This window comes from Medicago truncatula, chromosome 7 (assembly GCF_003473485.1).
Source record: "Medicago truncatula cultivar Jemalong A17 chromosome 7, MtrunA17r5.0-ANR, whole genome shotgun sequence".
NCBI classification, from domain to species: Eukaryota; Viridiplantae; Streptophyta; class Magnoliopsida; order Fabales; family Fabaceae; genus Medicago; species Medicago truncatula.
The window spans coordinates 25983516-25998777 of record NC_053048.1 but is presented as its reverse complement, the minus strand read 5'-3'; the positions used below and the strand labels follow the sequence as shown (position 1 = coordinate 25998777).

The window sequence follows — 15262 nt, the reverse complement described above, 5'->3', positions numbered from 1 at the left end:
CTTTTGAGTCAATGACGAAAAAAAAAATCAAATTCGGGAGCATTTTGCACATAAATGCAAAACTTCACGTGGTATTTGCAAAACGTCGCGTTGACCAATAGAAGAATTTGATAGAGATAAATTGATCAACGTTGTACAATTTCAAGAGGCAATTGAAGTTTTGTGTGATAATTGACGAAACTTATAATTTAAGTAGGTTAATCGCCTATTTACTAATTAAACCACTATTAGAACGAAACTTAAGATTTTCTATTAATTTTCACTTTCAGCATAAAGTCCCTCGCTCAAAAGGGTTTAAAGCTTTTTCTTTCCAAAACTCTCTCTCTCTCTCTCTCTCTCTCTCTCTCTCTGTACTTTACCGATCCATGCCCATTAATCAACGTTATACCCTTCAAGCTAATGCATGTAATACATTGTAAAGACTCAAACTTTCAACCTAGATTTCATTTTTTCGTTCTATAATTCATCTGGGTCATTCTCTACTTGCCCCAGTTTCACTAAAAATCCTAAAGGGTCCTTTGTAAGTGTAAAACTAACAAATTAACAAAACCCCATTTGAAAAAAGCAACCTTTTTTTTACAATTTCAGTTCAGGAAAGAAGAAAAAGATGATTCAGTTATTGTTTTTGGTGATTATTGCTGAAGGTGTTATGGCTTTTCTTATGATGGTAAAGATAGGTCCATTAAGGGATCTTGTTATGAAGAGTTTGGATCAGCTCAAGATGGGGAAGGCACCAGCTACTGTAAAAACTATTGCTGGTACAATGTTTGTGATTCTTCTTTCTAGTCTTATGAGTCTTGTTAAGATCCAGAACAAAGGTGCTAAGCTTGGTACTATGTCACCTATGGATCAAGTTCTTTGGAGAACTCACTTGCTTGAGGCTTATCTACTTGGTATGTTCATGTTCCTTTTATCTTTGTTATTTGATTGTTTGAATGCTTAAGATTTATTTCAGTTTTGTTTTGTTAAGTTAGGTTAATTTTCAATTTGTTAAGTTAGGTTAATTTTACAGGAACTAAAAAGTGCGATTTTTTTTTGCTGGTTAGTTTTGATGCTCTAATGTTGTTAAGTTAGGTTAAATTTCAAGTTGTTAAGTTAGGTTAGTTTTGATGCTCTTATGCTGTTAAGTTAGGTTAATTTTCAATTTGTTAAGTTAGGTTAGTTTTAATGCTCTTATGTTGTCAAGTTAGGTTAATTTTCAAGGGTTAGAAAGAAGAATTAATGTGTGGCTGGTATGTGTTTTTTTTTACCTTTGTGTATAAGTTGTTTTAGAAAACTATATAATCTTTTAGTTTAATTAGAAACTCTAATGTACCGGTCGTTATTAAGTTGCTTTTGGAAATGGACATATTAGAAGTTCGTTTTTCGACTCACTAATCCACTTACAGCATACGTCATTTCCTTTATTTATCTGAGTTTATTACTTGATATCGTGTTTAGCGCGGACTGGCATTGTATATGTGTTATTTTCGTATAGCAGTTATAGCTCATAATTGCAAATCTGCCAGCTTTGGTGTTTGGTTTTTTTATGATTCTGATTAAAAACACCTTTATGACATCACAATTACATATTTATCTGTTTGAAATTATAATGGCTCATGACAATGGCCGTGTTTATAAAATAACCCAAAATGCAATACCTGAACGACGAGGCTGCATAGTGCGCAAAACATTAACCTCATAGCTCCCAAAATAATTGAAGTCAGATCAAGAATATATGTGCAGACCCACCATTGGAAGTTTGCAATGAAACCAACAGGCCAATGAGGTGAATGAAAACAACTCTGATGGGCTAAAACCTAGATATCGATCTGAATCTAACTCCAATGGGGGGGGGGGGGGGACCTAGTGCCTCCATCCTTCATTCTAGAAATTTTTATCCCTGTACATTGCCAATTTGTCCACCGACATTGAACTTGTTAAGCTCGTTTTATGTGCTGAATTATGAAACCTATACTTACGAATTTGTCCATCAATAATACCGCTGTGATATATGTTTCTGTATTCTGGTGTAGTATCCCAACTTGGCATTGAGGTGAATGAACCTTACTCTGATGAGATAAAGCCTAGCTCTATCAAGAATATAACTTCAACAAAGGGAACCTAGTACCACCATCTTTCACTCTTTAGTAATTTAGAACCTTGTGATTTGCCAATCTGTCCATTGATTTTGACTCTCTTACAAGCATTAAAAAGGCCACAACTTTCGGCGATGTTAGGACTAAACCCACCACGCGATTAAGGTGGCCAGGGATGAACCACAATTAAGGCGGAATTATAGAGTGATGTTTAGCAGCAGATATCCCCGTCGAAAACAGCTAGACTTTGATATGGTATATAAGTGTTGTTTAGTCCCACATCGTACGATGTTGAAAGCTGTCGACAGAAGAGAGAGCATAAAATAACCTTCAATTCCAACGTCTCAACAAGCTTACATAGACGGGGTCAATGGATGATCAAAAAGGTCCATGACCTAGACGAGTAACCTCCATTGCACTTAGGAGGGTTGCTGGTCTAAGGCCCACCCAAGTGGTGGTGCCTACGTCATAATTTGTGGTAGTGGGGCCGGCATTCGTGCGGCCCCTTCAAGTCAAAATAATGTTTTTTTGTATTTTTTTTATGTCTAAGGCCCGCCCAAGTGGTGGCGCCTACGTCATAATTTGTGGTAGTGGGGCCGGCATTCGTGCGGCCCAAAATAATGTTTTTTTTATGTCTAAGGCCCACCCAAGTGGTGGTGCCTACGTCATAATTTGTGGTAGTGGGGCCGGCATTCGTGCGGCCCCTTCAAACCAAAATAATGTTTTTTTATTGATTTTTTTTATATTTTTTGGTCTAGTAACCTAGTGGAGAAGCGGGGAATCCAGTTTTCGAACCACGACCCCTGCAAATATTGTCCTTGGTAGCTACCAACTGAGCTACACTTACGGGCATGTTTTTTAAACTGTGAAAAGGAGTTACATATTTTATTCATTTATTTAATTTTCCATATTGGCTTCCTACCGTTCCTTTTTGGTTGGTACCGATGGCACATTGTTGCCAGACCTCCTACGAGGATCTTGTTAAATACTTGATTTTTAAATTTTGTGTCTGTGTAGTATTATATCGTACAATGTATCTCGGCTTCTTAGAAATCAGGTGGGTCACGAGGAACGACGGCTTCTTAGAAGTCAGGTAGGTCATGAGGAACGACTCTTATTGTTATATTCCTCAAACAGGCCTAACATTTTGGACAATAAAAAGTCCTAAAGGCAATACCTGAATGATGAGGTTGCATAATACACAAAACATTAACCTCACATTGGTAGCACTAGATTCTACAACATCCTAATGTAAGCCTATCCGCAAAGAAGGTGAATGACGTTGTATTGAGTCTCAATCCGCAAAGAATAGATGAGCAAACCCATCATTGCAAGTCATCTAGGAGCCCAACAGTCCATTCGGGTGAATGGACCTGACTCTGATGGGCTAAACCTAGCTCTATCAAGCTGAATCTAGCTCCAATGATGGGAACCTAGTGCCATCATCCTTCACTCCATACATTTTGAGCCTTGTGATTTGCCAATTTATCCACCGATTTTGAACTTGTTACACTCTTTTGTGCGTGCTTAGTTGTGAACCTATATTGTGATTTGAGAATTTGTCCATAAATTTTGAATTTTGATCTATGTTTGTGGATTCTGGTGTAGTACCCCAACATGTCAATGAGGTGAATGAACCCTACTCTGATGAGCTAAAACCTTGCTCCGTCTTGTTGAATCTAACTTCTTTTTTATCATCATGCTGTGAAAACATGTATGTATAAGTTGTTTTTGCTCTGTTATTATTGAAGTTGTTTCAGAAAACTATATAATCTTTTAAATCTAATTAGAAACTTTAACGTACCGGTCATTATTAAGTTGCTCTTGGAAATGGTCATTAAAAGTTCCTTTTTCCAATCACTAATCTGCAAACAGGATAGTTCGTTTCCCTTATTTATCTGAATTTATTACTCGATGTCTTATTTGGTGCCGTTTGGCATTGTATATGCGTTATTTTTGTAAAGCAGTTTTTTTTTTTTTTTTTTTAAGAAGCTAAAGTAGCCCACCTAAATTGGAACCGGGGAGAATTGAACCTAAGACCTTGAGGAGGAGCACACTCCCAGGTCCAAGCCAATACCACCAGGCCAACCCAAGCGGGTTCATTTTTGTAAAGCAGTTAAAGCTCATAATTGTAAATCTGCCAGCTTTGGTGTCTGGTTTCTTCATGATTCTCACTAAAAACACCTTTATTACATTACAATTACATATTTATCTGTATGATATCATGGATCATGACAATGGCTTGTTTATAAAATAACCCAAAATGCAATACCTGAATGATGAGGTTGTGTAGTTCACAAAACATTAACCTCATAGTGGTAGCACTGGACTCCACAACGTCGCAACCTTTTCCTATCCGCAAAGGAGGTGAATAATGTTGTATCGAGTCTGTTAGAAACTGAGTTCACCATTGATGAATGTGAGAAAAGCTTGAAAAATTCAAAGAAAGAGAAGAGAGAGAATGAATCTCTAACTAACTTTGTTACAGAATTGTTATTATGATATTGTTGAATGAGTTACAAGGAGGTACAAGAATATATAGGCTAAGAGATAATATGACAGCTGCACACAATATGACAGCTGTCATTAGCTTGCAATGCAAGACTTAAAACAAGAGAAACTAACTAAACCTGAGATGCTTTAATGCATCAGAATCCTATATATTCTAACAGAGTCCAACCCCATAGCTCCAAACCAATTCAAGTCACGAATAAGAATATATGAGCGAACCCATCGTTGCAAGTTTGCAATGAACCCAACAGGCTATTGAGGTGAATGTAACCAGCTATGCTGGGCTAAAAACTAGCTCTATCGATTCTCAATCTAGCTCCAACGAGGGGAACCTAGTGCCACCATCCTTCACTCTAGACATTTGAACCATGTAAATTGCTAATTTGTCCGTTGATTTTGAACTTGTTAAACTCTTTTTGTGTGCTGATTTGTGAAACCTATACTTTCATTTGTGAATGTGTCCATCAGTTTTGAATTGTGATATATGTTTGTGTATTCTGGTGTAGTAGTATCCCAACATGCCAATGAAGTGAAGGAACCTTACTCTGTTGAGCTAAAACCTAGCTCAATCAAGTTGAGTCTAACTTCAACAAGGGGAACTCAATACCATCATCGTTCACTCTTTAGTAATTTCGAACCTCGTGATTTGCTAATCTGTCCATTGATTTTGATCTTATTATGCTCTTACAAGCATCAAAAAGGCCATAGCTCCCGGCGATGTTAGGAATAAACCTACCCAGTTTTATCCAGCACAATGAAAGCACAGGAGGCTGCAATGAATGCAGTCCAAATTTGCCGCAATTAAGGTGGCTAGGGATGGACCACATTAAGGCAGAATTTTAGAGTGATGCTTTCCAGGAGAGTTCCCCGTCAAAAACAGCTAGAATTTGATATGGTATATTCAGGTGTAGTTGAGTCCCACATCGGAAGTAGTTGAAAGCTGTTGACAGAAGAAAGATTATAAAATAACCTTCAATTCCAGATTGCAACATACTTTTACCTTGACGGTGCCGATGGGTGATCAAGAAGGCCCATGACCTAGACGAGTGACCTCCATTGCACTTAGGAGGGTCGCTGGTCTAAGGCGGGTGATTGAGACCTACGTTATAATGTGTGGTAGTGGGGCCTGTGTTTGCGGGCCCCTTCCAAGCCAGTATAATGTTTTTTAGACGGGAGTTTAGATCTGCTCCATTTAGGAACTATCCATTTAGTTATGACCGACGAGTGACCTCCATTGCACTTAGGAGGGTCGCTGGTCTAAGGCTCACCCAAGTGGCTGAGACCTACGTCATAATTTGTCGTAGTGGGGCCTGTGTTTGCGGGCCCCAGTATAATGGTTTTTAGACGGGAGTTAAGATCTACTCCATTTAGGAACTATCCATTTAGTTGTATGGATGCATGACACGTGGCAAAATAACATCTATGGGCTAAGATTAAAACTTGAAAATTAAAGTTTTTTTAATTAAAAAAAAATGAAAAGAAAGAAACACATCCACAATGCTCATTCCCTCTTCCTCTTTACCTTCACTGCTCCTTTTCATCTGCATCACCGCAGCTGCCGCCCATCGCCGTCCTGCAAATTGTGTTTCTCTCTTCTCCCCAAATCGTGTTACCGCCGCCGTCACAAACCAACACGTTTTTTTGCCTAAAATTATTCATGTTTTCGATATTTTTCATATCCATTAATTCCGATGATATTGTATCTTCAGCTTAGGATGAAAAAAAAAGACCTTGGTTGCAATATGGACTATAGGATGTTACAGTTTTGTTTGTTTTGCCACGACTTTTGTTGAAATACATATGTTGTGATACTAATTTGAATAATTTTAGCTTCATTGAAGAATAAAAATGTGTGATTCTGGTTTTGAAATTTGGTAGACAAGAAGAAAGAAACGCGATTCAGCGATGGGCGGTGCAAGGTGGTGGAGGCGATACAGATGAAGTGAAGAGGAAGAGGGATCGTGAATGGTGTTTGCGAATCTTGTTTGTAGAGAGGTGGTGCAGAGTGTGTTTTTTTTAATTGAGAAAAGAAAACCCTTAATTTCTAAGTTTTCATCTCAACCCTTGGATATTATTTTGCCATGTGTCGTGCATCTATGTACCTAAATGGATGACTCCCTAAATGGAGCAGATCTGAACTCGTGTACTGGAATTATTTATTCTATTCATTTGTTTAATTTTTCATATCGGCTTCCACCATGATGGCACATCATTAGTCGATTTCTAATGAGGATCCAGTCGATTTCTACGATATGTGCTAAAGTTCAGTGTTTGAATAAATAAAGATAGGCTGCTCCTAATGTGCACAACCCTTACATATCTTGCATGGTGCACAACCATTTTTTGACAATTTGATAATAAAATCCTACCAAATCTATCATAGACCCACCATACTAGATTTTTCTTACCCACTTTCATTGAATCTCCCTTTTCCCTCCTGCGGTTGAAGAGAACTCACCGCCACACAACCCACAGGAGAGATTTGATACGAAGGTGAACACTGGTGGATGATCAGGGAAATTTAATGGCGTTTCCCATTGAAGCTCCTTGATATTTTTGATACCAACAATTTCCCCTATATTGGTTTAAATCATCATCTGTACCAAATCGAAAGGTTTTGTGGTGGTTCTCTGTTAGAAACTTTCAATTTTAAGTTCTTAGCTTTTATGCAAAAATACAAGTGTGGTTCTTAGCATTGAAAATTGTAGCTCCAATAAGAAGTGAAAATGTTAACGATTGAATCTTTCAATCTGTTTTTTGTGGGCAGCATATGAACTGTACAATCTACGGAGCTGTGTGTGTATGTGAAGAAGTAGAGGAACATAGGGAAGATGCTTTAAGAGTGGGAAAGGGACTCAATGGGAGTGGGTAAGAAAAATCTAGAGTGGTGGGTCTATGATAAATCTGATAGGGATTTTATTATCAAATGGTCAAAAAAGAGTTGTCCACTGGGCAATATATGTAAGGGTTATGCACGTTAGAAGCAGCCATAAAGATATTATACATTATACGGTGATGTTTATCGACTGAGTTCCCAGTCGAAAGCAGCTAGAGTTTGTTATGGTATATACAAGTGTAATTAAGTCCCACATCGTTAGTATTTGAAAGCCGCTGACACAAGAAAATACATATAATAACCTTCAATACCAGCATTGCAACATACATACCTGGACGGGGTCAATGGGTGATCAATAAGGCCCATGACCTAGACGAGTGACTTCCATTGCACTTAGGAGGGTTGCTTGTCTAAGGCTCACCCAAGTGGTGGAGACCTACGTCATAATTTGTGATAGTGGGGCCTGTGTTCGCGTGGCCCCTTTCAAACCAGATTAATATTTTTTAGACTGTGTAATAGAGTTACTTATTCTATTCATTTGTCAAATTTTTTATATTGGCTTCCTACTGTGACTTTTATGTTGGTATCAATATCACATTGTTAGCAGACTTCTAATGAGGATCTACTAGCATGATATATTCAAGAGGAAAGGAATTTTTCGAAGGGTAGGGGTAAGGCATTAATAATTATAGAGAAAAGTGGTGAAGAAACAAGCTTCTATAGCTATAGTTTTCAAAGATAATGGTTGTTGTAGGTTTGTTTTAACGATGTTAAGATATTTACATGTGAAGTGTGTGAGTACTATTTTGACGAGTTCAGGCAATGCTCCATTTAGTCCATTTATGGTCTGGATGCATGACATGTGGCCAAAAAACAATCAACCGCTGAGATTGAAAGTTAAAAAATAAATCTGTTTAATAAAAAAAATCACAGATCACCGCTTCTTCCCTCACGGCTCACCCCCTTTCCTCTGCGGTGGTATGCACCAACTACTCTTCCCTCTTCTTCTAATAGCAGGGCGCCAACCTCCACCCCTTCGCCGCCCCTCTCTTTCAATTACGGTGTCACCCTTCTTCCTCTCATCACCTCTCTGCCCTTCTTCTAATCTCTGTCTCGCCGCCGCCGCCGTAACAAACTAGTTCATCACCGCTGCTACTGTTCCAGATCAAGGGATTATTGCTTTTCAAAACTGCAATGTTTGTTATTGGTTTGTAATTTTTTGTTCAATCATGAAGTTGCTCCATTCAATCTGATTTTGACAAAAGGGTGGGATGAACAGGAAGAAGAGGGAACAGTGAGGTTCCCCTGTGACAACACGTGATCTTTGATTTTTTTTTTATTAAACAAAGAATTATTTTTTCTTTTAATCTCAGCGGTTGAATGTTTTTTTGCCACATGTCATGCATCCAGACCATAAATGGAGCATACCTGAACTCTATTTTGACCCCCTCCACAATCGAGAGTGGAGAGTGTTTTGATTAACACATATCTTGATTTCATGTCATGATGATTGTACACATAATGTGTTGTTGTAAATGGTTTGAAATTCCTTCTGTTTATGTAAGATGTGATTGCTTAACATTAAAAATGAACAATTTCTGAACAAATCTGCTACGACCTTCCAAGTACTATACAAAATGTAAACTTCAAAAGCACACCAATTCTGACATTGGTTGAATACTTATATGAAACATCATTTAATGGTAACTACATCTCATGCTTCTTGTTAGAGAGAGATCGAGAATGGGAAAACAATATTAACAATCTGTACAAAGGCCATATCTTTAGGCAATGTAGGACTAAACCCACACGATTACACCCAACACAATGACAGCGCCGGACTGCAACAAATGCATCCCAAATTTTCCGCATTTAAGGTGACTAGGGACTGACTGCAATTAGGGCTGAATTTCTATAAGTTAATCTGGTCTGGTGCTTGCTTATAAAATATTTTGATTTTGTTAGTGGTTTTGTTTATTACTAAATTAGATTGATGAATTTTACTGCACAATGAAAGCGCAGGAGGCTGTAATGAAGGCATCCCAAATTTGCCACAATTAAGGCAGCTATGTTTGTGTATTTTGGTTTGGTGGTTGCTTATAGAATATTTGGATTTTGTTATTGTGGTTTTGTTTATCACTACATTAGATTGTTGAATATTTACTATACACATTATTGTGTTGAAATTCTATGATAGGTGTTTTAACTTTTAAGTATATATTATTACAGAGAAGAAGGCCTTAAGCTCGTATGGGGAGGCAAACATATATCATTATTAGCAATAAGCATGTTTGTATCTATTTATAATTAATTCACGTATCTATCTAATTCGCATGTAGTGGGGCCTGCGCTTGCGTGGCCCCTTTCAAGCCAAGATAATGTTTTTTTAACGGTGTAATAGAGTTACTTATTCTATTCATTGGTTAAATTACTCACGTCGGCTTCCAACTGTGTCTTTTTTGTTGGTGCCGATGTAACACTGTTAGTCTGCTAGCGTGTTGTATTCAGCCAGAACTGAATTAAGACAAGGGAAGGCGAAAGGAATTATAAAGAAAAGTGGTGAAGAAACAAGCTGCTATAGATATTGTTTTCAAATGTGACACAGTGACCAGATAGTGGTTTTTGTAGGTGTGTTTTAATGAGGATGAGATGTTTACATGTGAAGTGTGTCAGTACTATTTTACCCTCTCAGCAACCAAGAGTGTTTAGATTAATACATAGCTGACTTGGTTTCATGTGATGATGATTGCACAATTATGTCTTGTAATTTGTAAATGGTTTTATTATTTTCGTTCTGACTATGTAAAATGTATTGCTGTACTTTAAAAATGAACAATTTGTGAACAATCTGCTACTAACTTGGTTTTGTCAGCTTACTTCCATTGCATTAAGTATTTGATTACATAGTAAGCTAGAGATTATCTTGGTCTTAACTGAATTAAATTCGTCTTGCAGGTTTTACATTATTCCTCGGGTTTCTAATTGATCGAATGCACCATTACCTCCAAAAGCTTATTAATTTAAGGAGTAACATGGGAGCTTCAAAAGAAGAAGTGGAGAACCTCAAAAAAGAAAATGTCGAGCTCAAAGAAAAGGAGGAGAAAGCTTCCAAGGAGATAAAACAGCTGAAGAAAGAACTTTCAACTCTAACAGAAGGTTTGAAAAAGGTAAAGATGGAATCCGAAGAGAAAGACAAGAGAGTTGAGACGGCTGAAGCTCATGTTGCTTCCCTCCAAAAACAAGCTGCAGATTTACTGCTTGAATATGACAGACTCTTGGAAGACAACCAAAATCTTCAGGCTCAAGCAGGGAGGCATAAGAGTTGAGGAATAGACTGAGATACTTTGGTAAAACAAAGTTTTGAGGAGAGAGATCTTACTAGAACCACCCCTAGTTTTGTTGCAAAATCAGCTTTATTTAACAAATGAAAGAAGGGTGTTTTTTTGGTTCTCCCTGTGAAAGTTTACAGATTTTGCAGTCCTCTCAGTTTGTTCAACATTTTCTTATTAAATTGTTTCTTAACAATTAGCCATCTTAGTTGTTTTTCTTCACTTCTTTTTAGTTTGGTTCGAGTGGATACATTTTAGTTCAAGGGTTATTGGTGGAACAAATAGATGTCATGAATTAGGAAAAAAAGTTTGAATTTCATCTTTATAATTATGCTTCATGGTACATCTTTCTACTCGAATTTATTCCTAAATCGGTGTTGTTAATCGAGGATTGTAGATTGCGGAAAGCGGCAATTTGTTCAAATTCGGCTATGCAACAGTACCATAGCATCACTATAGCTGCTATTGTCAATGTTGTGTTAAGTATCGTACTGCAGAACAATAACGATTTGTTCATTTTTTACTGGTCATAACCGTCATCATTTGACAACACCGGCTTAAATTAAACTTAATTATGATTCCTCGAAACACTGCCTGGTTAAGTCACAAAAAGCACATCGCCACACAACATATTTCTTCATTTGAATCAATGTAAACCGATGGTTTCCCCTTGCCATGTAATTTCAGAAGTTTGCTACATCAAACACCCCTGATCAATTAAAGAAATTGAGTATCAGCAATAGTATTAGCATGCTCATTGATATTACACCTAGTTTTACACTGATATTACATCACCTTTAAACTCTTGTTTAAACGATCAACAAAGCATTTCATCCAACTTTTTAATGATTGATTCTTGATGTAAAGACAACAAACAAACTTAAAAATGTGAAAAACCCACTTGTTCAACTTACAATCTCTTCCTCTAGCTCTCTGGTAAAAGATCATACACAGTATTTATTACACATAAAACCGACCAAAGTACATGTTTCAAAGAAAAACAGTGTTCATAGTTTTCAGCTGGAAGCACTCTTGAATAGTGACCTTAAACCACCAAAATGCAACCCTTATGTCCAAAACATAAAAAATTAAAGGGAAGTAGTAATTCTGGATTCAATTACTAGTAAGAAGAAGGAAGGAAATCGAGCAGTGAATGGTTCAAATTGGTAGCCTTGAACTATGAAAAAAGAGGAAGTAGGAGTAGCAGGGGAGTGGGAAATACATTGCATATAGTAGTTGAGTCCCACATCGGGCAAAGTAAAAGGTGTTGAGAGAAGGAAGTGTATAAAATAACTTGAATGTCTTCATTGCAACATACTTACCTGGATGGGGTCAATGGGTGATCATGAAGGCCTATGGCCTAGAAAAGTGACCTCCATTGCACTTTGGAGGGGTGCTCTTCTAAGGTCTACCCAAGTGGTGGAGCCTACATCATAATTTGTTGCTGTGGGGGCCTGCGTTCGCGCGGCCCCCTCCATATTAGTTTAATTTTTTTTTTTAAACAAAATATTAGTCAATATGCTGTGGAGGATCGGATCGAGCACTCAGAATGTGATAAGCACCATTTATAGTATAACCCCCAACAATGTCTGGGTTCCACTGCTGTCACCTGTCAAGATTATCAGTTCTCCATGCCCCCAGTCTCCTCCACACCTCTCAACCAAGAGCACACATACCAGTCACCATGCACATCTTATTAGTCGCTAAATCAAATGGCTAAACCGTATGCGCAAAGGAACATCGCCTACCCACCCTATCATACCAAAAGAAAGTACTAGAACCATCTCCCACTCTTTTCGACACCCTCTCAGCAAACCAACCCTCATCAGCAACTCCTAACTCGTCCCTAATCTTCACTAGATCCTTCCACCACAAAGAACCACTCCGGCCCCCAACCTCCAACCTCTCTGCCTCCTCACCATATCGTGTCGCCAACACCCTATACCAAAACCCATCTCTATCCACCAACATCCGCCAACACCATTTGCCTAATAAGGCACTATTAAACTCCCTCAACTGCCTGACCCCTAACCCTCCATACTCCTTACGTAAACAAATAGAGCTCCAAGAAACCCAGGAAGTTTTCCTGTTCTCCTCATTCCCTCCCAATTTTTGTATTAAAAATAGATTTAATGATAGAAATGATACTCGGCGGAGCTTTGAAGAAGGAAAGAGCATAGACAGACAGAGAGGTTAAGACAAACTTAAGTAGAACCAACCGGCCCCCAAAATAAATTTAATGGAGAATTGATTCTAGTAAACTCAAAAGCTATGAATTGTAGCTTCAACCATAATTACTTTTGGAGATGAGAATTGATTTTGAGAAGCTGAACCAAACATGTTGGAATTGCTAGTTTTCACTTTTGAAGCTACCAGAATTGCTTTTGAAGGATGTAGAAGCTGAAACAAACGAGCTTACACACACACACAAAGTATCCCAAACTATATATTTAATTATATTTTTCGATAAAAAAAAACATCCAACAATCGTATTCTAATTTTCTGAAAATATTACTAAATTATCCATCAAGATATTTGTTATAAAATAAAAGTGGATCTAAGTTAGCAAATTGGTGCAAGTTAACAAATATGTTTTAATGAAAATTATTAAATAACCCTCAAACTATTAGTTTTAAATAATAAAGATGAATGTGTGTGTTCATCATTATGTTCATGCAAACCTAGAAAAAAAAATTATGGAACTCACCATCTCCATTTACCTTGATAACCAATAAAAACTCTAAATCTAGCAAGAGGTGAGCATCTAACATAAAACCATAGTCATTAGAAAACACAGTATCAAACCGGAATCCACTTCGCATTGTCTGGCTCAACAAAAAAAAATCATTTAAAATCCTCTACCAACAAAATACCATATAAGTCTTTTCCTCCCCCCTTTGAAATACTATGCGTAATTCAAACTATTGTCTATTGATTAGAGGTTGTTAGTAGTTAATTATTGTGTATGTTATAAGTAAGTTATGGAAGTTAGTTAGTCTATAACTAATTGTTTTACTTGTCATATAGGCAACCGGGTTGATTGATTCACGTAATCACATCAATATTTAGTCTTTCAATAATCTACATCTTTTATAAAGCATATATGATCCAATTGCTTTGATTTTCATGTAGTGAGGAATCAGAAAGTTCAGTGATCAATCATGGTTGAAAATGGTAATTTTCACGCTAATCTTCCAATTTTTTATGGCAAGAATTGGGAAAGATGTGTACGAAAATGAAGGTGTCTTTGGTGTTTATGATGTGTATGAACAAGTGAGCAAAATATGTAACAGAGATAAACTTAAAATATCAAAACGGAATAAATTTTAATTAAGGGATCAAAGCGATACTAAATAAATAGTTAAGGGACGAAAATAGCAATTAAGTTTATATTTTACTCCCAAAAGAGTCTCTCATTTCATCCCGTGTTCTCTCTCACACTTGCTTCAACTTTTGATTTTTGACTTTCTTGAAAGTTTTGATTTTTTTCCTTCACATATGTTCTTTTTCACATGAGTTCATCTCACCTAGGTTTGATTTTTTGACTTTGTTGAATGTTTTGATTTTTGATTTTTTTTTTTTTTTTTTACTTTGGCCCATGTGTTGAAATACACAAAATAATATAAGATTTTATTTTTGATGGATAATAATAGTAATTAGCTGTTAGATTTGTCCGGTTTAAAGTCATTACCTTCAACTCCTTATCCCTTATCACAACTCAGTTGAGCTACCCTAAGCCGATGAGTATAATGAATCAAAACCTTAATAGCTGATTGCTACAGTACCGCGAGTAAGAAAGGAACCAAACGAGACGTCACCACTATAGGGAGAAGAAGGAAAACAATGTTCCTTCTTGAATGTTTTAATTTTTTTTGGCCTTTTTAAGAATTGAAATTTGTAATTATGGTGTGTGTGGTGTGGAGGAAATGCAAAGTGGAACATAGGAAGATGATCATGGATGATTTAAGTGTGGAAGAAGGAGGGCGGTGTAGAAAGGAAATGGCGAGGATCTGTGTTTGTTGAAGATGAACCAAGAGGCAATATCCTATTTATGTTTTTTTATTGGTTCATTGCAATTTTTTTGGATCATTGATCCATTTGTGTTTTATCTGGGTTTGTTTTGCCGGTGGATTTTTATTTTATTTTTAAACAATTTTTGTGAATTTCGTAAATATTTGATAAATTATTTAATAGCTCAACACAAAATTGAGGAAACATGATTATGGGGAGCCAAAATTCCAATGTTATGTTCCATCTTCAAGTACACCAGATCGTTATGAGGTGTTGTTCATTTTGGGGGTAAGCCATTCACGACTTTGTCCTTCATAAAAGGGACATAGTTGAATTGAAAAATGTGGATGTTACAGTATAAATTATCATTGACCTCGATTCTCAAACAATGTGCGACTTTAAGGTGTACCGGAACAGTTGCCCTCAATTGAGGCTAAGGGAGAGTTTCTGTGTCGATCCCTAGTGAAGTCACCAATGTTTCGTTCCACCTTAAAGTA

General features: G+C 37.0%; 1 protein-coding gene, 4 non-coding genes and 2 pseudogenes across 5 annotated transcripts; all 7 read left to right on the top strand.

The window, feature by feature from the left end:
* Positions 1 to 290: 290 nt before the first annotated feature.
* Positions 291 to 11097, top strand: LOC25498259 (uncharacterized). The gene is made up of 2 exons (XM_013593142.3): positions 291 to 893; positions 10381 to 11097. The coding sequence occupies exons 1-2, from the start codon at positions 608 to 610 to the stop codon at positions 10749 to 10751; spliced, it is 657 nt and encodes a 218-aa protein (XP_013448596.1). The 5' UTR covers positions 291 to 607; the 3' UTR covers positions 10752 to 11097.
* LOC112416886 (U1 spliceosomal RNA) lies at positions 2428 to 2587 on the top strand. Its single transcript, XR_003007398.2, has one exon. It is a non-coding gene; the product is annotated as a U1 spliceosomal RNA (small nuclear RNA).
* On the top strand, positions 2656 to 2786 carry LOC120577269 (uncharacterized; annotated as a pseudogene).
* Positions 5580 to 5733, top strand: LOC112416892 (U1 spliceosomal RNA). Its single transcript, XR_003007404.1, has one exon. It is a non-coding gene; the product is annotated as a U1 spliceosomal RNA (small nuclear RNA).
* LOC112416893 (uncharacterized) lies at positions 5748 to 5918 on the top strand (annotated as a pseudogene).
* Positions 7749 to 7909, top strand: LOC112416865 (U1 spliceosomal RNA). The gene has a single exon (XR_003007377.1). It is a non-coding gene; the product is annotated as a U1 spliceosomal RNA (small nuclear RNA).
* Positions 11098 to 12068: 971 nt separating the features above from the next.
* On the top strand, positions 12069 to 12229 carry LOC112416855 (U1 spliceosomal RNA). Its single transcript, XR_003007366.1, has one exon. It is a non-coding gene; the product is annotated as a U1 spliceosomal RNA (small nuclear RNA).
* The last annotated feature ends 3033 nt before the right edge of the window (positions 12230 to 15262 follow it).